Source organism: Syngnathus leptorhynchus, chromosome 1 (assembly GCF_054491065.1).
Source record: "Syngnathus leptorhynchus isolate UIUO chromosome 1, UIUO_Slep, whole genome shotgun sequence".
NCBI classification, from domain to species: Eukaryota; Metazoa; Chordata; class Actinopteri; order Syngnathiformes; family Syngnathidae; genus Syngnathus; species Syngnathus leptorhynchus.
Genome location: NC_141195.1, coordinates 14,761,964 through 14,785,443, shown reverse-complemented (window position 1 = coordinate 14,785,443; position 23,480 = coordinate 14,761,964). Strand labels below are relative to the sequence as shown.

General features: G+C 40.9%; 1 protein-coding gene across 3 annotated transcripts in view; it reads right to left on the bottom strand.

The window, feature by feature from the left end:
* mib2 (MIB E3 ubiquitin protein ligase 2) overlaps positions 1 to 23,480 on the bottom strand; it is a 47,539-nt gene that overhangs the window by 19,236 nt on the left and 4,823 nt on the right. For 2 of the 3 annotated variants that reach the window (XM_085935235.1, XM_085935152.1), the window contains exons 1-17: positions 23,128 to 23,263; positions 19,461 to 19,847; positions 19,073 to 19,244; positions 13,443 to 13,549; positions 12,360 to 12,554; positions 12,045 to 12,187; positions 11,341 to 11,448; positions 11,151 to 11,255; positions 10,840 to 11,002; positions 10,200 to 10,333; positions 8,615 to 8,763; positions 8,168 to 8,324; positions 7,297 to 7,451; positions 2,952 to 3,078; positions 2,595 to 2,870; positions 488 to 666; positions 204 to 397 (exon numbers count right to left, since the gene is read on the bottom strand). In XM_085935235.1, coding sequence (XP_085791361.1) covers positions 204 to 397; positions 488 to 666; positions 2,595 to 2,870; positions 2,952 to 3,078; positions 7,297 to 7,451; positions 8,168 to 8,324; positions 8,615 to 8,763; positions 10,200 to 10,333; positions 10,840 to 11,002; positions 11,151 to 11,255; positions 11,341 to 11,448; positions 12,045 to 12,187; positions 12,360 to 12,554; positions 13,443 to 13,549; positions 19,073 to 19,244; positions 19,461 to 19,847; positions 23,128 to 23,197 — 2,821 coding nt within the window. In that variant the 5' untranslated portion in view covers positions 23,198 to 23,263. Of the gene's footprint in view, positions 1 to 203; positions 398 to 487; positions 667 to 2,594; positions 2,871 to 2,951; positions 3,079 to 7,296; positions 7,452 to 8,167; positions 8,325 to 8,614; positions 8,764 to 10,199; positions 10,334 to 10,839; positions 11,003 to 11,150; positions 11,256 to 11,340; positions 11,449 to 12,044; positions 12,188 to 12,359; positions 12,555 to 13,442; positions 13,550 to 19,072; positions 19,245 to 19,460; positions 19,848 to 23,127; positions 23,264 to 23,480 lie in introns of those variants that run through there. The other variant, XM_085935317.1, reaches the window with a different exon arrangement.

Genomic DNA, 23,480 nt, shown 5'->3' with positions numbered 1-23,480 from the left:
AACACTGGTCTATTGAACTGCCGTTTTTTATTTTATCCCGGGAAGATGGTCATGTGTGACTGTCATCCTGATTTAATTAAGTGGGAGCAAATCCCTTTTGACCACAAACATAATCAGAGTACTCATCAGTTATTAGTCCATGTTAAGCAAGTCATTTCGTATATAAGAAATCTATGAAACTTATGATTGCATGATGAACTCACCTTCACAGGCCACACTATGCTGGCAGGGGCAGAAGAGAACCAGCAGAGCCAGTTCAGAGCAGATGAGGCATTCACTGGGACCCGGCAGCGTAGGAAGAACCAGATTGGTCATGGTGTTGGGCGTAGTGTGAACACGGCGCAGGTTAGCAGCACTTGGGCCCTGGCCACAAGTTATAGCTTGCAGGCGCTGCAATCTGAGAGATGACAAGGTGCATAATTCATGATACGGAGAGCTTTAAAGCATGCGCATGAGGAACGGATTGCGTGGTTTTCCTCACAAGCACCTGTACTTCTCTGAGAAGCTTTTGATGAGCTGCAGCATGGTGCTGTCTGCCACCAGGTCCAGGGGGCTCTTTCCTTTATGGTTGGCATAGCTGATATCAGCCCCCTCCTGCGCCAGGAAGCAAGCGATCGCCATTCCGACACTGAGCTCTGTATTTCCGAGAAGGCCCGAAGCATTGAGCTGTGAGCGCAAGTGATGAAGGTAAGGGTGTGGAAAAAGTAAGGGAAAGACAAGAAGACATCCTTGTGAGAAGATGATGGATGACAGACAGCTCCACAAAACAGTTTGCTGAAAACTACAAGGAACTACGTATATCCGGCTTATTGCTCAACGTCTTGAACTTTCCCTACTGAAAATTCTTTTTAAGTCCCTGCAAAATGAAAATAAATGCCTTCTTAAGTTTGACACACCAGAGTTGTTAACAACCTGCTAAACTTGAATGATTGAAAAAAAATAATCACATATATTCCACTAGATTGTTGCAGGCTTTTCCACGCTATGACAATGAGGTGCTCTAAAGCAAACACACAAGTACAAAGCCTCTTTCCACACATCTGCTTAGTTTTCTTATTTTAAAGACGCAGTTCTTCCACCTTCTCTTCATAATGCGCATGCACCCATGGCTGACACTGAGGCACTCTAAAAGCAGCCATGCCAGCCGACTATTCTTTTTGAAGTGTAGGCAATCTAGCTAGCACTTCACAATTGGGTCAGATATCCACAGATTCAAATGAAATCACCTCAGTTCTTTTTTTTTTTTTTTTTTTTTTTTTTCCATTTTGCACTTTTTCTGCAATTTGGTTTTTTTTTTCCAAACATGTATAATTTGGGAAATCTCTGAATTCACTTTACAGGCTTGGCAGACTAATGTGAAAATTCAAAACAGCTCAGTATCGTGTGTTTGTGTGTGTGAGGAGTTTTGGCAGGCGTCCAGGATGTTGAGCTGAGCTGCACCGTTTGCGGTCCTGTGAGTCAGAAAGGGCATCCTTCATTGTTACAATGACATCTACACTAACTCAGGGAGAAGCACTGTATATGAAGTTTAGGAGCTAGCAGGAAGGTTATCTTAATGACGCGCCTGCTGTCAAAGCATCCGTCCGTCTGTCCATTTTCTACAGCGTCATTAAGTAACTGCTATCTATGTCCGCTGACTAGGGAAGAGACAGAGTACAGCTTTGACTGGTCGCCAGGTAATTAATTGCACAAGCACACGCTCACATTCCCACCCAAGGACAATTCACCACTCTTCAATATTTATTCTTACATCATTTTCTCCTGAAGCGTACATTATTTAGCTATAGGAGTGCTCAAGATTAAAAGACAAAATGCCAATTCTTCCCAAGCAAAATCTTCAGCAAGAAACGGCTGAAAATAAATGTACAAAAAGTCCCATCGTTCAGAACTCACGAGTGACTAATATTGCCTCTGAGGATAGAAAAGAGCACAAGACTTCTTTTAGAGGTCACAGATTGATTGAATGCGGTTTCTGTCTGTCCTTTCTACATGAAGAATCAAGACATGCCCCGGGGAGACACAATGTGATGTTTTTCTTGCTGCGCTCAACCACAGGCAATCTTCAGAGCTACATTTTGGGTTAAATATAGTGGTATGACCACATTCAATTTTCAGGCATGTGGCTCATCAGTTTCACTAGCCAACCCGTGATCACTTTTTAATTAAAAAATACGTGATCTTGTCGAGACTTGTCATTTAAATTCCTAACATACTCAGCGCAGAACATAAGAAGATTCAAAGGTTTCAGATAAGGGATATTCTTAGCTTGCTCTGTTATATCATAAAAGAAGCTCCTTTTCTTTCAGAAGCAAGCTACAAGCTCAATTCTCCTGGTCACCCACTGATTTTCACTGAGCTGAACCACTGGTAGTTTGAAACCAATCACAAATCAACTTGGTGAAGGGTGAGATTTGCCATGCACTCGCTCATAGCCAGTCAACGGCACAACCTCGCAAACTCGTTCTGAAGTGAAAATTCCCCTTAACATCTTAAGAGAATTTTCCATACATTTTAAACATACCCTTTTGAAACCAAAAGCAATAAACTCTTTGTTGCTGACATATCTCTGTCAACAACATAACCCCATCATTTACCCTGCAGTAGAGAGACGTGGAGGAACAGCCCTCGCCGCTCTCCTCTGTGCTTGTGCTGCTGCTGCTGCTGCTTCCCATAGCGGGGCCTAGCATCACATTGGCCAGCTGTGGTCGCAGCAGGGCCACATGCATGGCTGTATCGCCGTCCTCATCCTCCATATTCACGTTGGCGCCTTCGACCACCAGAAGCTGGATCAGATCGGTGTGTCCCTGCGTCACCGCCAGCTGCAGCGGCGTCTGGTTTCGGTTGTTGCGGATGTTGATGTCACAGCGTCCCTGTGGGGATCGGAAGCCTCATTAAAGAACACCTAACATGTACAATTAAATCTCCAACGTCGTTTGACTTGACACACTCACCTCTTTAATGAGGATCTCACCGACGTCACGGTGGTTATTGAGGGAGGCCAGATGCAGGGCGGAAAAGCCGTCGTCCTTCTTAACGTCCACCAATTGTCGCGCTCGCCCTAGAATCTTTTCCGTGGCCCTGCCAAGGCATCCAATAAGCCGCGCAATTACAAATCGGGTTTGTTTGACACAAGTGGCTATGCGGCATTAAAATATTGTCATGGCTAATCCATTTAAGTGACACACAGTGCATTCTTAACTACCACAGACAGCACAGCACGCTTCAGGCATACATAAAAGCCTGTCAGAATTGAAATATTGGTCATGTATAACCAGATAAAATGACAAATTCACTCGGAAGTCATTTGCTGACGTTGCCACGGGTGACAACTGAGGATTATAGGAAGAATATAGATGTCGTTGTCTGGGCGTCAATAGACTGATCGCCAATGAAGGTTCACTTTGTGTGGCTGCTGTTGTTTCTCACCGTTAATAAGAATCGATTAAAAGGAGCAGCGAACGGGGGCCGAATCAAATCGTTAGCATTCAGCTAACGTATTCGCCTGGTCCCTTCCACAGTGATGAATTATTTGCAATTATTTTTGGCTTGTTTTCAGCCTCTTAAAACTGCCAGCGATCACTTCCCGTCTGCTAAAGCTTTGATATCAACGCTATGTCACCAGAGCCACCAGCCGTTTTTTTTTTTCATTTCCGGAACACCACATGCTCCGACCGCAATAAGGTTGCGTTAGATTGTCACGATCCAGAAGTAGTTGCAGTGGCTCTTATTCGTGCTGAAAATTACATTCACACACACAACAGCACAAAACCCCGCAAGATTATTTTATCCCTGCATTATATATATATAAATATATGTATGCAATGTCGTAAAAAGTCCGATGTGGTATTTGATGTTAAGGGGGAACAAATATTGACTCTAACTGTGTCACGATCTGCGGCCTGGGGCGGACCACCATTTCTGAGAACAACCCATATCATATTGGTCTTGATGAATACTGTACATATTTTTTGTTGCTTCACAACATTTGACTGAACTAACTGCTCGGTAATAGTAGATTATTTTACTATAAAAAAAACAATGTTGGTCCTTTCTAAGGACCATGAAAATTTAACAAGATACTTGAGAGCCATGTTTTCCCTTAAGAAGACCGGCTGAGATAATATTGCCATTACAATATTTCCACAAGTATACTAACTACGTACATTTTTTTTTTTTTTTTGCAGGAAGGCAACTTTTAACGTGGCTTAAGTATAATAACTTACAAATTACAAAGTCATTTGCAGTAGAGAACATGACACAGTGGTAGTATGCCAAGAGAAGGTGAAATCTTTCATACAATGCCGCATCTATTGTATTCTAATGAGTGTTGGCCAGAGGGGAGATGTGTGTTGGAGGTCACTAGTGTCCGCAGTCCAACTTTGTTGGTGTACATTTGTGTGTGAGTCAATGTGTAATTTAGGGCCATGTGTTTATCCTGGACCAGAGGTCACCAATCACCACACGAGTAGCCGGTCTTGTTCTAAAAATTCCTCATTAGTGGTAGGACATTAGCGATTTACTATGAATGTTGAAATGATTACGTGAATATTCGCACCCTTGCAAAGATCCATAGAAATTAATTGTTGTGTATTAATATTTATCTATAAGCTACCTTGGTAAATCATTGTTGATAATTATTGTGATAAATTACGTATTTACAGTAAGTGAATATCATTAGTGATTATTATGAATTATTAATACTAACCTATAATTAATGGTCATTTGAGCACATTTATTAATTCAGAAGCACCGCTAGGCATTAAGCAGTACTCAAGAAGAATTAGCTCTCAGTCACCCTGTGGTCACAATGCCTGTGTTACACTGCAATGTTTCACTGCTTTATTTACCATTAATATGTATGATATATTCATGAATATGCAACTACATTTTATTTATTCATTTACTATTCATGTGTGCTATATGTGCTATAGTTGCACATTTATGGAACTACCTTTATAGCATAATCTTGGGGGAGAGGGTTGAAATTGACACCTTGCACTGTTTTAGCGACATGAAAATAATAAATGAAAGCAAATACTCCTGACTAATTTATTATTTAAAAACAGGTTCATTAGAAAAGAAACAATGCTTAATAGAGCAAAGAGGTCAACTGAGTCTTTTATTCAAGGTCTACATGTACTGTAGTATTGATCATTGTTATAGTCCAACCATACTTAAGGTTAAAACATTATATTTTCAAGTAGGTATAGCCATTAGCTCAATCGTGTTTTTTTCTTTACCTTTATTTAAATATTTTATCTAATCTGCATGAGTGTTTTAATATGTTTGAGTGCATTAGTTAAAGGGACACCATTTGTTGTGTAGAGATTAAGTTTGTCTTTTCAAAATAGCCATAAAGTGCTTTTTCTTCTTATCTATGTCGACTTACATATATCCACTGAAAACAACGGTACAAAAAAGACAAAGACATACATTTCAAGTCCTGCTATTGCGAGCATAAATTCAAATGATGGAACTGAAATTGATGCCCAGAGTAACAATATCTTGCACAGCTCCAATTTTTGATTTGCCTTTTGCGAAAATGTCCTCGAAGGGAATGCCTTTCAAGCATCTCAGAAGACTCAGAAGTAAATTTATTGCCTTCTCCTGCTCTGGTTCCCAACAAGACACTTCATTTCACATTGTGGTTAACTGGGATTTCATCAGTGGTAAAAACAAAACAAAACACGGCAGTTATTTGCCCCGTTTCGTATTTCTCAGGACCTTTCCAGGACTTCTTGTGAACTTACACCCACCCCCATTTCCTCAAAATAAGTACAGTAAATCCCTCATAAACCAAACACTCATCTAGTGAAGGGCCTCATTTTGTCCCCGGAAAGCCACTTTTAGAGATAAGCTTTGAGACAAATGTCACACATTGGTCTAATCAAGGAGAAAATAAAAACAAATATGCAAGTGATGAAAAGACATGTTTAAGACAAGTCCAAGAAAATGGTTCATTGTTGTAGGATTCAATTAATCGGAGCATAGAGTCATAGAATTGAGTTAATGAATGCTAGAGAGCACTGCTCAATGAAGCAACACTGCACACAATATATGCAGACTATACGGCGTGAACGGTACTCTTGGTGGAGTATTTTTGTCTGCTTGCCAAACACAACTTTTACATCTGTACAGTTCTTTTATATTTATTTATCTATAATTCTTTCTCTTTCTTTCTTTCTTTCTTTCTTTCTTTCTTTCTTTCTTTCTTTCTTTCTTTCTTTCTTTCTTTCTTTCTTTCTTTCTTTCTTTCTTTCTTTCTTTCTTTCTTTCTTTCTTTCTTTCTTTCTTGATTGATTGATTGATTGATTGATTGATTGATTGATTGATTGATTTGTTTCTGATGCTTTGTAGACAGAAACAGTTTAAACTGAACAACAGCGCCCTCCCGTTATAGTATAGTTTCCCCAACCATTATCCACCAAATTACATGAAGTATTTTAAAGTCTCAGAAAGAAACCTCAAATGAAGTGGCATTGCTTTTGTAGGGAAATACTATATAAGGACGCTGGTGTTTTTCGGTCTTGTTTTTGTCTTCATGGCAGCTCTTTAAAAAGAGCCGGGGACAATTTTCCACTGTGCGGTTTTGCTATAATTTGAAAGGAAAGTTCAAATGAGGTCATAAAAGCCCTGCAGCACAGGGGCACAAACCTCATCATGGTTAGGTAGACTTGGTGGACTGTGAAAAATATCAAGTCATAAAAATCAGGCTGGTCTTAAGATTTAATATGTAAAAAATTTAAAAAAAAATCCAGCAGGTGGAAAAACTGTAGATTTCATGTGGCTGTTTCAAAACAGTGTTACAACACAAGTGATTTTTTGGGGGGATTTTTTCTTTTTACCTTGAGCGAAATAAGTCTGAGTTACCCAGCACAAATGTAATGAACTGGAATTGTGCTGAAACCATTAAGAAACTATAAAAAAAAAAATATATACCTATACCAGTCATTGCCTCAGGTCAATACTGGCCTTATTTTAAGGTATTGTGTTCTTACAATGGCGGCTGATCACAAAGCACCATCTTGAGACCATTTTATTATCTGGGTGTGGCACCAATTGTAAATCGTGTAAGAATGAAGTAGTTGTATGTTTCCTAAACATTCTGTAGTATGTTTACCTTTTGTTCAAAGTATGTGTACGTTTATATATTACACACTTTGACTTTCAGCATCTATTTTTTATTTTTTTTTTTATGGGCAATTCTCTAATCAATTCGAATTACCACCGATTCCTGCACAGCAATATATAACATTAAAAACTCAAGCGCTCTAAGACCGAATGAATTTTACTCACAGTTTGTTTCCTTTGAGTGCAGCATGGTGCAAGAGGTTGAATCCTCTGTGGTTTTGTTGAGTGAAGTCTATGTTGGGCACCACTACCAGGATCTCAATGATATTGCGGAAATCTTTTGCAATGGCATCGTGTAGAGGTGTGTCCCCATAAGAATCCTGAGGGGGTAGGCAGTAGGTGTCATTCTAGTCAACCATTTTTTTTCATGACGCAAAACATACAATGCTGACACACTCGGGACTATTTAATCAATAAAATAACAAATCATTACAAGATAGAAATGTAATGTAATGTAATGTAATGGGATGTAATGTCCATGTTATACTGTATAGCTATGACAATGCAATTATAATACTATTGCAATTCAAATGGTGACAATAAATTGTTGTAAACCTCTAAAGCCGTCTTTACTAAAGCTCCAGCCCACAAAAGAGTTCTCTGGAAAATGTGTAATCTTGCCATATAACTCTTGCCAATGACCTGTCAATCATGAATCCACAATTCATTCGTGAAAGACTCGTGTAAAGCTGCGCAAATAATATCCACATTTTTGTTTAAAAGCAAACTTGTGATTGGGACGTCCATAAAAATGGATGTAAAGATGTCAGAAAACACAACGACCACGAGACTGCGATTCCATTTTTAGTTGAGTGGTCAGACCAGTCAAGCAGAAGAATATGCTCTGAGGTCTGAGGCAGCATCACAAGAGACACTCAATTACTTTAATAGGGTTGAAGCTAAGTATCACAGTCAAACGACATAAATGTTGGTGCAATTGTGCGAGTGCTTTAGAAGGGCCACGGCAAAGCCTCGGTGAAATGAATAGCACATATACAAGAACAATATCGTGTGGCATTGCAGGAAGCTCTCTCACCTGGAGATTAACATCGGCGGAATGTTCAGTGAGCACGCGCACGACATCTGTGAAGCCCTTGTTGACAGCAATGTGGAGTGCCGTACACATGGAGTTGTTCAAGAGGTTAACATTTGCTCCCTTGCTCAACAGCAGCCGTGCAATCTCTGCCTGGTTACTGGATAAATCAAAACATGCACACTCAGTGTCATTGTAAAACACCACGGCTACAACTCAAACTGTCTGTTTCTTATCTTCACAGCCACCAACTTGACAAAGCTGTTTAACTATTGTGTTAATCCCCGATGAGACTTTGAGCTGTAGCCCATCTGAGCGTGTTCTGGTCTGAGGGGAAGATATGGCTGGCCCATTAGGCAAGTAAAAGTCTCATCTGTGTGGATTATCACTTGTCAATCGCTCGACAATTATTCCTGTTTTTAGATCACTAAAGAGCAGCTGCTTCCTCACCCGAAGGCGGTGTAGTGTAACGCTGTGTCTCCATCTTCATCCTTGACTTCAACGGCACTGTTGGCCTGGAGCAGGGCCTTCACCACCTCCATGTGGCCTTGGTGTGCGGCGACCTGTAGCGCCGTCTTCCCCTGGTTCTTGATGTCCACCTGCCAGGAGCATAAGCGTAGTTGACGATTCATTGGTGGTGGACTGACCACGAGCAGAGACAAACTAATTCTGTCTGAGAATAATCTGAGCGTGAATGGCAACCACGTTTCTCATACACGTGGTATGTAATCCTAATACGTGTAGTGGAGCATCATCGTCACCAGCAGATATAAATATAGATCGTTGGCGACGGGCCAAAGCCTCATTTGTCACAATTTGGTTAATTTCATCTTCTTCATTTTTATATTAAGTTATACAGTTAATATGATACTTAGGGGCAAGATAATCATCTTGAAATAAAGCCTTATCATCCCCCACAAGAATGACTTGCATTTATCACTTTTCAGCATTTTGCTGCGCACATCTAGTAGGCTCATTATCACCTAGAGTTATTGATGTCGCATGTGAGTCATGGTCTGCCCTCCCTCCTTCCATGTGAATCACAAGGGTTGACGTGGGTCAAGGCATTACTCTGTGTGGGTGGTATTGATGCCAGTTCCACTTTGATAGAAGACGTTCACACGTCTCTCTCGCAGCCCTGCATTGTTTTTGCTCCTTCAGATCTAGAAACTACTGTGGCGGCGTTGAACTCCAGTCACTTTATAACAAGCAGTAGTTTGGCTGATAAAGAACAATTCTTTGCGCCTCTCCCAATTTAAGTCAAACTAAACCTAAAACAATAAAGAGAATTCCACATTGCGTATTTGAAACAACTGCATAGCTTTGCTTTTGAAAGTCTGATACCTTAGTGGTAACAAAGAATGCTAAACGCCATAGATGGGTTAATGCACAGCATCTAAACTACAGAAAGAGTGCATCAACACCAGCAGAGAGACAATATAAGGCACATTTCATTATTCTCTGAATAATGACTGATCTAGAGTAATTGTGAAACTCAACTGTATTTCATTGATCCCTAATGGCCAAGTCAAGGACACCAGAAGAATCATGATGCACAACATAATACAATGCTATTTTCCGTATTATACAAAGAACATTACAAACTTTTTTTGGTTGAATTTTTGGCAGAAGCTAGAACAGATTATTGACATTTCTTTACAATTCAATGGAGAAAGATAATTTGAGATACAAATGTTTCAAATAAAGGGTGGGGTTCATGGAACGAATTAAACTTGTATCTCAAGGACCCAATGTGCTTTATACTGTTTTATCCATTAGTACATAATATAGGTGTTAAGTATTTTCTTAATTATTTGATGTAAGATTAATCATTCTCTTAATATATGTTTTGTTTGGTAATTATCATTCATTGGTCCATTGGCAATAAATGTACATTTTTATTGAAATGGCAATTCAGGATTTTAAGCAAAAACAATGTGACCTCAAAAAATTAAAGATTAGCCTGGAGGTAAATTAGTCTTCCACCAAAGTACAACCTTTGACATGATGCAAAAAGTAAAAGTGCTGCACTCACCTTATCAGGATACTTTTGCAACAACTCTCTGACTTTATTGGCACTGCCTTGCGCTGCCTCAATGACGAGCCGGCTGGGATTGTCCTGCTCTGTGGACTGGGATAGCAGTTTCTCCAACACAGAAATGACTGTACCTGAGAAGTGGTGGAGGTAGACAGAGAAGGGATGGGATGACAAAGAGAACAGAAAGAATCCTTCATTTCTTTGCAAGTCCACTTTTGACAATATGCTGAGCAAAGGTGTCTAAAAGCTATTCAGAAGCCTGAAACATAAATGCAACGTAAAAGGACGCTTTAGAAATGTCAAGCTGAGATCACAGACAAACTTCAAGAATGAGTCAAAATGCCCCGGCCATGCCAAGTGACACGCACACGGATTCCTTCCAATGCATGCGCAAAATACATCCCAACCAGGACGGAATGTTGAATCGTCAGTCAACATCATGCAACGGAGAAAAGTCATTTCAAGAAGTAAATACCAAGTACACAAATTAAAAAGAGACAGAATGAATGCCTGTGAATACATGCATGCAGAGTAGCCAGAGCGCAGTTGAGAGGAGAACAAGGGAGGATGAACAGACAGACAGACAGACAGGCTGGATTTTTGGAGGTAAGCCCCTTGGTCCTGGCAGAGGCCTTACTTCCAGATTCGTTGGGGTTCTCGGTCGTCATGAGGTTGGCATCCACCTCCACGGGCTGGGCCGAGAGACACGCCGGGTTGAACGTCCACGTCTGACTGGCAAACGCCACGCGGAGGTCACCGTCGGCATATACTTTCAGCACCTTACCAACCTGGCCGAGCACCTGGCGGAAACATATTCAATAATGCGGATGAGCGTAACTTATGATTCAATGATGTCACGTTTTGCCCCTGTGTTCTCACAGTCTTTTAGAGAATATCAAGACATTCCAGGTCATTTGACTAGAGTAAAAATGAATGCTGGTAGCGTACGGGAGACATGCTGTCTGTCCATTCTCCGTGGCCGGCCTGCAGTCTCTTGACACTATCAATGTCCTCCAATACTCGTACAAGTTCACCAACCCCAAACGTGTTCACCTAGGAGAAGCATGGTTATTTTTAATGTAAAACTGTTTGAATTCGAGGATGAATGTTCTGCAACAATGAAACTGCTATGGAGTACCTTGGTGAGGGCCCCCGGATGAAAAGTCCAGCGGATGTTGTTGCTGTATTGGACTCTGACATCTCCCCGGTCAGTGATTCTATGAACTGTCCCGATCCGGAAAATATACTGCAAACACAAAGAGGCCGTTTGGCCCTGGGTCTCCCTCTGCATGGCTTTGACCTTAATGTTCCCTTTGGTAGCAAGGACCTCAAGGGCTTACACTCTTGCTTTCTTTCACTACAACAAACACCAAAGTCCATTTGAGCCACCAGCAAAATAGTGTATACCATCATTTTTAGAGAGGAACCTTTTTATATCTTTGACTTGTGTTTTAAAGCCAATGCCATATTGAGCAGAATAGTTCTGCCTGTCTGGACTCCATAGTCTCATATAGTGGAATTTGGCAAATGATCTTCTGAATTCTTATTCCAACCTCGACAGTCAGAAAAAACGTTGCCACTCGGGTTAACCTTACGCCATCTGCTTCGTGTATTGAAGAAATTCTCTCTTCTTTTGATTTTTACACCGACTTTTGCCTCCTTTTCTTTAAGACATAGCTACACTGAATCATAATGTGTGTGAGACAACAAAATTCTTAACTCAAAGGATTTAAGCATAAATATATCATGCCCATCCCTCCTGGGGTGTTAATGGTAACATATCCGATCAAAGGAAAATAAAACCGCATGTATCGTTATTCACAGAGAACAGTACTAGAATACCTCTGCCATTTTGGGATTCCATCCCCCATGGCCCTCCTGCATCTGTCGCAGAATATCAACCTCCAAGAGACATTTGACCTTGTCACCCTGTTGGAAAGAGTGGCCATCAGCACTCTCCTGGCGCTGCAGCTCTGCATGCTCTCCTGGATGGACAAACATTAAGAATCAAGTGAGGCAAAGGCATCTGCTTCTAAAATAGCAGAATGATGAATATTATGCAAGATATTTTTTTTTTTTGTGCAAACCTGGCATCCGTTTGAAGGATGAGCTCATGATATTTAAGGAATGTGCAATTAATAGAGTAATCGCTCTTACCAAGGACTGGCAAATGGTCTTTGTAGTAGAAGCCTCCTTGGCCATCAGACACGTATTTGAGGTCCACTTTGCCCTTATGGCCCATTCGGTAGACATTGGTAGTGCCATTAGTCCAGGTCACACTAGCCACGCTGCGACCAGACTCTGTATCCCAGCCACGAATGTCCACTACTTTCCCAACCTTACCCTCCCCGCCTACACACACGCAAACACAAATAGGCACGAGATAATCAGAGTGTTGGTAAACAGGAGATTGAGAGAGAGATTATTTAAAACGGAAAAGTCACGCTGTTACGTTGGAAAAGAAAGAAATGTCAACAACAGATTAAAGTAGAAGTAATCAGCTGGTGGAAATAGAAGGCGGTGATGCACGTTTCGGAGTGCAGAATGGCGAAACACCATTTTTTGTTCATGACTGAGGCACAAAGACAATATTCACTATTAGTGGGATAATTTGTGCGAGCTCTACAGCAGTCACATGATGCTTCCTCTGTGCCCAAACGTAGCAGATAAACCAGTGACCTGAAAGGCTACATACTAGGCTGGAGGTTATGGCGCAAGTCCACGGCGTCCTGTATGCACAAATCCACATATAGTAGTATCCAGACCAGATGAATGACCTCACATAACCCTCAGGTGTTTAGCCATCAAAAGGACATTTTGACTCATTCGCGCAGGCCCAAAAATGGGCGTAAAGCTTTGTTCAAAGACAATAGGACCAGGACTAAATACATTGTCTACGTTTCATCTTTCCGGACATCTTCTTGCATCTGAAAGACAGGGCAATTCTCTAAACTGTAACATTTTTTTATATCCACAATGTGGCGAGGTTTAGGATGGTAGAAGGTCGGAGAGAAGGAAAGAGACAAAGAAATGCACATCTGCGCAACAAACAGAGATGAGTGACTGGCAAAATAGCAAGTTGGCACATGCAGACATGATAACAAGATGTGAGGGTTCACTTCTATGGGTTGTGGCTGAAGAAAGGCACAATTCAACAGATAACACATAGTGGCAGAGGACTCCAATCAGGAATCAAGTTCAGGGAGGGGGAAAACAGAACCACCGTCCCAACCCACTCACCGTCTTGGTTCCCCCAGTCCCAGTCAGGTCCACGAACCACTTTAACACCCTGGAAGATTCCTTTGAGAATGAACCGTGGGAGGTTCTGCCTCGGTGCCAAGCTTACTCTGTGACAAGAACACGGAGAGACAGCTAAGCAAACTCTTGTAACGCTTCTACCGAATTCAAAGCACATTTGTCTCGCTTAGAAAGAAACACAACGTAAACATGTCCTCTACAATAAACTTTAGTTTGTTGTATTAAGGCAGATGATATTTATGCATTATTTACATGATTGTGTGATGCTTATCAGAGAAAAAAAAAATGATATTTTAAAGAGCAGAAGTAGAAATGTAACTCAATCATCTTGGTACTTTGCATTCTCAATCTAGTTGAGAAATGATCTCTGAAATATATGATCAATAAGATATTTCTTAATTTTTCCCACACTGAGATATTTCTTGAGTTTATTCAAGACATATCGGAGATCCCAACGTCCAACAATTGATCTATTGTAAGGATATTAGTGTGTCAAAATACTCTGGAGGTTAGAGCGAGATAATAATGATACTAAACTGACAAAAAGGAAAATTTGTGTTTGAAGGGGTCTGAATTCCAAAATAAATAAATAAACAAACAAACAAGCTCTATCCACACATTCTCAAGACATCCAGTCATAAGCAAACATACCTTATGGTAAAGATTTGATCAGACTTTGGTGCAAAGGAACTGCCTATTCCCATACTTTCTTGAAGAGATCAGACGCCAACGTTCATTTCAGACAGATTACGTCTCGGAATAGTTCATATCATTTAAAATCCAATGGAGGTCCAAAGAAAGTCCAGTGAGTGTTGTCAATAAATGTCATAGAAGTTTTGCTGCTCAGAAAGTTTTATATTGCACTGCATTAAAACCTGAAGCTCAAGTTTGCCTATTTAATTCCCTCTCTAGACAGACCTGCGAGCTTGGACAAAGTTGTGCCGGGAATAGTGTGCTTTTGAAGACAGATGCTTCGAGGTTAATCCTTGAAAGCAGAGCTTTAAGAGCAAGCAAGCAAGCGTTGGCACCGCCTTCAACGCTTAAGTGGACCCGAGTTCACACCAGGCCTCACAACGACCAATGTTTTTGTTGAATCCAGTTGAGCTCCTTCACTCTGGCTTAGGTCACCCCAACAACCACAAATGTAATGCTTTTCCACAGAGCCATATCTAGTGGCTGTTAGTGTTTTAGCTAACTAGCAAAACCACTATTCTTATACCTGCGTTTACCTGTGTTCAGTTTAACTGATTCATTCAACGTGGCAGTTTTCTTTAGAGATTGCAAATCCTCCTTAGTAGGCCAGTCATCTTCAATGGAGGAAACAGCATTGAAGCTAGTATGTGCCCACCATGTTCATTTTATGCCACACAGTCTTCAGCAATGTGCATACAGCCATTCCGAGAAAGACAACAGCTCTATTAAGGGATCAAGATTTCTAATCCAGAAAGCCTAAATGTCACCTTTCTGACCAGACGGGATCTCAGCAGTAGCGCTATAACTACTGTCCTTGTCAACAAGTCAACCAAGGGTCATACAAGCATCAAGACAACTCAATGGTTGCAAAACCAAAAGTGCAAAAAGTGATTGACAAGTGTCAGTCCGCCAATATTATGTCAAAAATCGGAATTATAGTGGCTCAATGAGAATCACAAAATAAAAATAACTTTTGGATGTACTTGGAGGTTGGTGCAGGTGCTTCTCTTCAAAAGTCTTTCACTAACTGCTCAAAAACTCTTTTGCTTTTTGTGTTCTTAAAGTCATCCAAACATCATCTCATTGGCTTTCTCCTCATGCTTTGCATGATGATCAATGTGAAGAAAAGGTGCTAAATTTAACTCACTGTGAGCAAATGCTGCGCACGGATGCGTCGACATATATTGCAACCACGGTAACCATGGCTCTAGGATTGGCAAATTGGCGGCATGTTTTAAGAGAGAGCATTTACAAATGTTGATGACTGTTGACTTATGACTGGTACTCGCCACTGCTAACAATACAATGATGCATATTCGCATGTTCAACATTTCCTTGCAAGAAAAAGTGTTTGCAACGGGTAAAACTGACCATGTTTTCACATTTATACTCTTTTACAAACCCTGAGGAAACCCAAATACACTTTGTCTGCAAGCATTCAGAGCTCAGTGAGATAAAGGCTTCATGAAGAAAATGATAACCAAGATAAGGCGCATTATTATTTCAGTTAAAGCGCATTCTTTTTTTTTTTTTCTTATAACAATACAACATCAGTAGAAATAGGAAAAATAGAAATAGAAAACAACATGAGTAAAGGAGTTGTGGGGGACAACCTTCTCCTCTGGATGTGTCTTGAACGTAACTGTGGAGCTCTGGAGACCAGGTGGAGGTGTGCAGCTTGATGTGCAAGAGCAGGATTAAGCGGCGACATGCCCTGATAAATTCCCAGATGCTGCGTGCGGGTTGTTTGAGTGGAAGAGCCGATTAACTAACTGCATAGCGACCGTCTCGTAAACATATGGCACACACGTATGCTGTTTTGAGCACCATCGCCACACGCACGCACACACACGAGGTTAACTAACCACAACAAAATAAAGAAATAAAATGTGTACCAACGCAGGAGCATGCAAACAAAAGAACACAAAAAAAAAAACCAATCTACTCAACAGCCTTTTAGCATACACATCAGAGATATTCACATATCAGAAACAAAATCGAATCATTCTTAACAAATCCTGGCCTTGGAATCTAACTGGTACTGGAATCAGCACGTTAATGCATGGCTTGGTTTAAAGTGGTCGTCCCCCAAACCTCGTGGTCGTCCCCCAAACCTCGTGGTCGGGAGTTCGATCCCCAGCCATTGAGACCATGTCAAAGTGTCCTTGAGCAAGACACTGAACTCCTGATGGTGGCCATCACAGTAGGCGAATGAGGAAGCAGTGAAGCGCTTTGCGTACCGTACCGACGGTAAAAAAAAAGCTCCATACGACTACAACCCATTTATCATTTAAAGCAGCACTTGACAACTTCTCCGTTTTTGTTGATTACGGCAACGCCATAGAGACAAATGCGGCAGGCAGTGTTTTGCCTGAAGGCGACCACATTTGCTGGGCTGCAGTTGGACTGAATTACATTTCTGTTTCCAGTGGCTCTGTGAATGATGACTAGTGACAAAGTGATAAATCTAATTGTGTCCAAAATATATCAGAATAAAAGATTGAAATGGCAACCCGTTCATGGTGTCCCCCGCCTACTGCCCAAAGTCGGCTGGGATAGCGACCCTCATGAAGATAAGCGGTTCAAATAATGTTGAATGTTTGACCCATTCATGTATCCAACAACAGGATCACGCAATGCACCACTTTCCGCACAGGACACTTTAGGATGTAGTTTGTGTTGTTGACTAAGGGAAGAAATAGCAACTATGTTTCTGTGTACTAATGTTAATTATATGATTTTCTTTTTCTAACACTTTGGAATCAACGAGTCAAACTGATTCAGGAACCTTGTTGCTGTTCACGTGAAACCAACCTAAAATTCATTAAGTAAGAAGCTTTCTGATCGACCGAGTGTGTGAGGCCTTTTTTGGGATACATCTAAATGGACTAAATTGATTCGTGGTACACATTGTACGAAAACATTCCATTAAAAAATACATGACACAAACTCTAAATGGGTCAACTTGAAACATAGCAGTATAGTTAAAAAGGAGGTACAAATAGGAGGGCTACTGAAACCAAGCTAAACGAGTCATTCAAAGAAGAAAACACTCGGTCCCATGACTGAGCCATTAGTAAATGCTGCAGGCAAAATCTAGTCTTTTTTTGGTGTGTGGAAACAAAAAAAACTTGCACATCACACAGTGCAAAACATTCTCGCTCTCTACCAATCATCTGATGGGAAAAAAAAATGACTTTCATGTGATCCCTGGCAGACTTGCAACACAAAAATAAAAAAAAGTGTTGCATCTCAAACAAAATCACTAACAAATGCTACACATTCAGTTCCTAAATTAACAGCAGTAGTATTTAAGAAAAGCATATGTTGAAAATTTGAAATTATTATGGTCAGCATAAGCGATTCATAAAATGAATGGATGGATGAATAGGTCTTTGTTGATAGGTTTGAGGAGCTGGGACAAAATTTGTGAGAAAATATCATTTCTTCAATCAATACACTGTCATAAGCACAGGCCTGTATTGACTTGGTTAAGAAAAACACTGCTCCTATACAAAGGGCACTGTTGAGATAAACCCCCCCCACACATTTTGACCTCAGAGACGAATCAATATCTCCGTTCCATCCCATTGCAATCAACGTCAAACTATTAGATAACAGGCAAGAACAAGACTTCTGTCAGGGATGTAGTATTCGACCCAAGAGGCAAAATACGTCATGACTTTGTTCATATAAGGTTGTGTAAGAGAAAACATAACTGTAGAGTGCTTAAATTTACTTTTACCACTTGTCAAATAGGCCGTGTTCTGGCTGATATTAAATCACTGATAAAACTTCAAGTACTCTAAAGTACTAGGAACAAGTTTGAAGAGAATCTGACCAAAACAGATGTCTGTTATGCTCAGAGGACAAACAACTATGAATTCAATTCTTGGTCCTTACCACTCACAATACAGAGGGGTCCATTGTATCAGATAATCAAATGTTGGGAAAATCTGATATTGAAAAGTCGAAATACCAGAAGGTACACCAGGAGACTTTATGAATCATATCAAGTACTAGGAACAAGTTTGAAGAGAATCTGACCAAAACAGATGTGATTATGCTCAGAGGACAGACAACTATGAATTCAATTCTTGGTCCTTACCACTCGCAATAAAGAGGGGTCTGTATCAGATAATCAAATGTTGGGAAACTCTGATAGTGAAAAGTATAAACGCAAATGTGGACCTGGAGCTGGACTATGTCCTAAACTATAATATACTAACTATAGGAAAAATCTAGGGCAAACATGTCACCTCATTAAATTGAGCACAGGCCATCCAGCTGACATTCAGACAGTGCCCGCAGCAGTTTGGAGTGTTACGGTGAACTGATGCAGAAGAGTGCATTCTACAGGGGGAACTTGGGCCAGTCAATTTGGATACACAGAACACTTGGAATCAGATCACCAAGGGTTTACGTACAGGCAGCGGCCTTGAGTTAAATCTGATACACTACACAGAAAAAGCCACACAGTCTTGTTGGACCAATTCCTGATAAATGTCCCCTCTTAATGCAATAATCATCATTTTTAACACAACACTGTTTATATCTGAAAAATATATGTTTAAAAATAGATGCCAATTAATTCTATTTACCGCAAATGTACTGCCTGTGGTTACGCAGCAGGTTTTTTTTTATTTACTACATCTGTTTTTTGGTTGTTGTTTTTTAATCCTGACATTTTGTAGGGAAGTGTTTGTGTAATCCTGTTGACTAATAAACAGTGATGAATAGCTTTACTGGCAGAAGTAAATAGAACATTCATCCGTACAGAAAATGACGACGCAATCTAAGTTCCACACTTAACCCCCCTGCCCTGAGTTAATCAGGGGAGGCTTGTCAACCAGCACAATGAAATGAAAGGTGATGAATGATCCTGGAGAAGGGGAAGAGGGGGTTAACAAAACACTTACGGCTGAGAATGCGCCGTCTCATAACGCTCAAACGAGTGGCTCAGGTCATGTTTGTTGTTCATGTAGCAATGTGTGCACAGGTCATAGTCAAAGCACACTTTGCACTTCCATCGCATTCCCATGATGCCATGCTTCTTGCAGCTGTCGCAGATGATGTTTGAGTGACGCACCCCTGCGTGGGATGGAAGAGTAAATTAGACAGATTAAGGTGATCGATGCGCAGACAGACAAGTCACACTGCTCTGCTTTTCCTCCTCTTGCAGTTCATTAATTCAAGGGCAATAGTTGCCAGAGAGGAATTGAGTAAAAGGGTTCATTTAGAAAGGACAACCTTTTGTCAGACACCGATCAAGTCGTTATGCGACGGAAGATAATCGACAGCACTTACCAATTTGAGCGTTGTCGTAGAGCAGCAAGTCATAGGCAGACTGGTAACCGGTGCGGTAGTTGGTCCTCGTGCCGCTGTCCCACTGAACGACCACCGTCTTGTCTGGGGTGGTGGTACTGCCCTGCCGCCCAATCTCCACCACGGTCCCGACGTGGCCCTCGCCATCGTCCTGGTTTCCCCATTTCCAGTCCGTGCCGCGGACGACCCGCATGCCCACCTCCATGCTGCCTCGACCAGCGCCCGGCGGCTTCGGGGCTGTGCTCAATGGCTGACGCCTGGCAGCAGTGTCGCTACTGCTGCGCCTCCGGGCCTTCCCACCGGCCCGCACTGATGATAGCGCTGGCAGAGATGGTACCAGAGGAGGTTCCAGCAGCAGATCAGGGGCAACTGAAAGAAAGAAATGCATGGTTTAGCACCCACTTTCCAAATCCATATGGCTCCACACCACTGCTTCTTAAGCTTGATGTCTGACTACACAGCTGACAGTCACTGAGGGAGGAACATTCATTCATTTGAATTTCAGCGACTTTGTCTTGGTGGCTTGTATTATTCAAGGCAAGTAATTGCTGACTTCTAGAAAAAGGAAAAGGGAGGTGCTTGACGACAACAATCTCAGCACACTCGCACAAGCTCTTCATCAGGACAAAAACAATCCAAACGTCAAAGCCCTTTGGCATACTGTTTGATAATTTTGTGAGAAAAAAAAACATGGTCCTGAAATTAAAAGCAAAACCGGCATGAACAAGTTGTAATCGTTCAGCATTTCTGGCTGATATTTATAGACTGCAAAACACTCACACACTGACTAATGACTTGATTTATTTGGAACGATCTCAAGAGGAAAGCGGTTGCAGTTATGGGAAAACCAAAGTTGAACTATATCGGAAGCTTATCTGAGATAAGTCAGGCGACGATCCACGAGATGTATTAGTCGCAAAGCGTGCAGTACGTCATGCTATCTTTTGAATCTGAGTGATTTGAATAAAACCCACCCACCCTTCAAACAGAAAGGATGGAAATGGAAAGTATTGCAACCATCCACATAAAAAGTTAAAAATGCTGAGACTGGCACGGACAAGTAAAAGCCACACTATATTCAAGCACAAACTCCCACACAAGTTCCACAGTGATGCCTCTTCATCATCATCTTCATCTCAAGAACAAATAGATAACATCAGAAAAAAAATATATCATTTAGATGGACCTAATGATTAGTTTATTTATCAATTCATCTGTTGAGGCCCCACGGTGGAGCACTGGTTAGCATGACCGCCTCACATTTCAGAGGTGCTAGATTCAATCTCGGCATCGGCCTTCCTGTGTGGAGTTTGCATTGTTTGTGTGTGGAGCACATTATTTCAAACTTGATGGTACAGAATGTACACAAATGTTTTTCTAAATGTTAATTTATGTCTGAAAATACACAAAAACGTTGACAATTGTTGGGGGGGAAAAAAATCATCTGTTTTCCTAGAGAAGCATAGAAATCTGAGAATATCTGAGAATAAATTATTGATCTGATATTCAGTTAGTGCTTGATTAATCCTTGCAATTTTGATTTTGTCCTTTTATGAGAGCTTTAATTCCATTTCAAATTTAGAAATGAGAGGTGAGGCAACTGCATGTGTCACCAGCTCCATGAATCAAAAAAGAAATCAAAGAGAATTGTTTCTGTTAGCTCAAGCATTTTTGTGTGTCGAAAGACAAACAACAGGAAGTCAAGTAAAAAGCCCTCACATCAAGAGTTCATGGTTTCTAAAAAAAATAATCAGCAGGCTCAATTTGGCTTTCAATGTGACAGGATGACGGACAAAAAGAATTTCCTAGTGAGAAACAAACTCAATAAGCCCATTTCCCACGACAAATATAGTCACAAATAATAAATGTTTTTGTAGTGACGAAGCCTTTTCAAAAAAATACTGCCAATGAGAACAATGTTGAAATGCAGTCACCGTCCTATTACAGCTTTGAAGGAGTCTTAATTTAGATCAGTTGAACTCCAAAAAGATTTCTCAAAAAAAATCTCACCACAAACAGCTCATGCGAGTTCCCACAAAGTTTGGCATGGGTATATTTTTAACGCAGCAATGTCATATTATTTCAAGTCAATTTGGTGTTATGTTAAAAAGCAGCAATACACCGGCAGGAGGAACGTTGTTGACTCCTGAGGTAGTTGAAGGCACCCTTGACCTTGCTAAAATACGTAGTTGGCGAGGTGAGGATTAAAGATCGCAAACGTCAACAACAGATGGGGTGACGCCTGTCGTCCATGCTGCCACTAAAAACAACGCTATCCTCTTCCTCACACAAACAACAGGAAGACAGGTGTTGGCTTGGCACAACATAAACACATGTGGCCACAGAAACACAGGTACCGCTTGCGACTCAAAACAATAAATTAGATGAACACCTTTCCGTTAAAACCATCTTTTTCCACACCAAACTTATTCAAGCATCACTCAGTGGCCAAATTGTAGGATCCAAACTTGAGACTAAAGAGGACCGATGAGTTATGCCTTTAAGGTCAATATACAGAGTTGTGGATATGATGATACATTAGACACGCTTAAAGATCTTCAGTAGCAATCTCCAAGCCTGCATAACTTGAATGCCTTCATTTCTTACATTTTTTAAAGTCACCACACACCTAGTTGAAAAATATGTTGGGTTTGCTTATCATATGCAATGCTTAGCATGTCAGTGCATAATTCTCGTCCCAGCTACTGTTCAAGTCAGTCAAATGTTCTTTAAGGCCGCAAAGCAAAGCAGCACACGATGTGAAGATTTATGGCATATTTGTCATTCTTGACACAAGCAGGTCTGGGGAGGAGTGAGCTGCTCGGAAACGGAAAATGAATAAGCATCGCGTGCTCGTGTGAAGCATGTGGCTTTCACCCACATATTCAGGCCGTTGTTTTGATACATCACTGGAAGTGGTGGAGTCATGTGGCCTCCAAGCCACATTTAGAAGGGAAAATCTGGATACCTGTTACTTTCTTGCAATTTTCACATGGATGCAGTATCATTAGATGCTGTGATATTCAGCCAAGATTCATTTATATCAGATGCATAATTAAAGAATAAATCGAATATTGGTCTGAATGCAAACTTAAAAAGAACTTTTAATTCTCACAGTTCATACATACATGCATACATAAATACAGCTATGGTTATATAGACGGCTTAGATTTGATTCTTGCCTGTTTTTCCATAGATGTGTTCGCCTATGATCAGTGACATGGGGGGGAAGAAAAAGTGTGTCCGTATGGTACGCATTTATCATAACTCATCATAAAGCTACACTATATACAATATGTAATCACTGACAATATAAACATCCTTTTCAATTTTCACATGACTCCTCCTTAACACTGCATAAAAAATAGCAGTTAGAACTTAATGATGGAGATGGAAAAGAGGACTTTGACAAAAATCAATACAGCCACTAAGTAAATAACACATTTGAAAACATCTCTTCACGAGGGAGATAGGACCAAAGTACGAGCCTACACTTCTTATTTTATCCTGCACCGAAATGTCCAAATACAGTACTGTCAATCTTTTCCGGATCGATGGGGCTTAAAAGCAGCTTAAGTTTTAGTAAATGCTATGGACCTTAGAGAAAAACTCCTGAGCAATCTAGCAGAGCACAAATGATCATACTCACTCCCAATTGTCTTCAGTCCAATTTTGAACATGGCTGGCAGCTGAATTCCAGTGTGCCGTGGCAATGCCATATATTCCAGGTAGGACAGGAGACAGGACCTTCTATGAGAGAACTGTGCAGCGTGCGGTCATCTCACTAAAGGGGGGAGTGAACCCTCTTTGGCACATGCTTTATATGTGGCCTACTGTGAACCTTGCCCTTTTGTTTTTTGGAACATGCAGATTTTCCTCTCCCATTTTTTCCGCCCACTGACAGATGTTACTCAAGGACATCACAAAGCTGACTCTTATCTATAAAAGCCACGCTTGTTTAGTGAGGTAATGAAATTACAAAAAAATGCTGTTGACACAAAG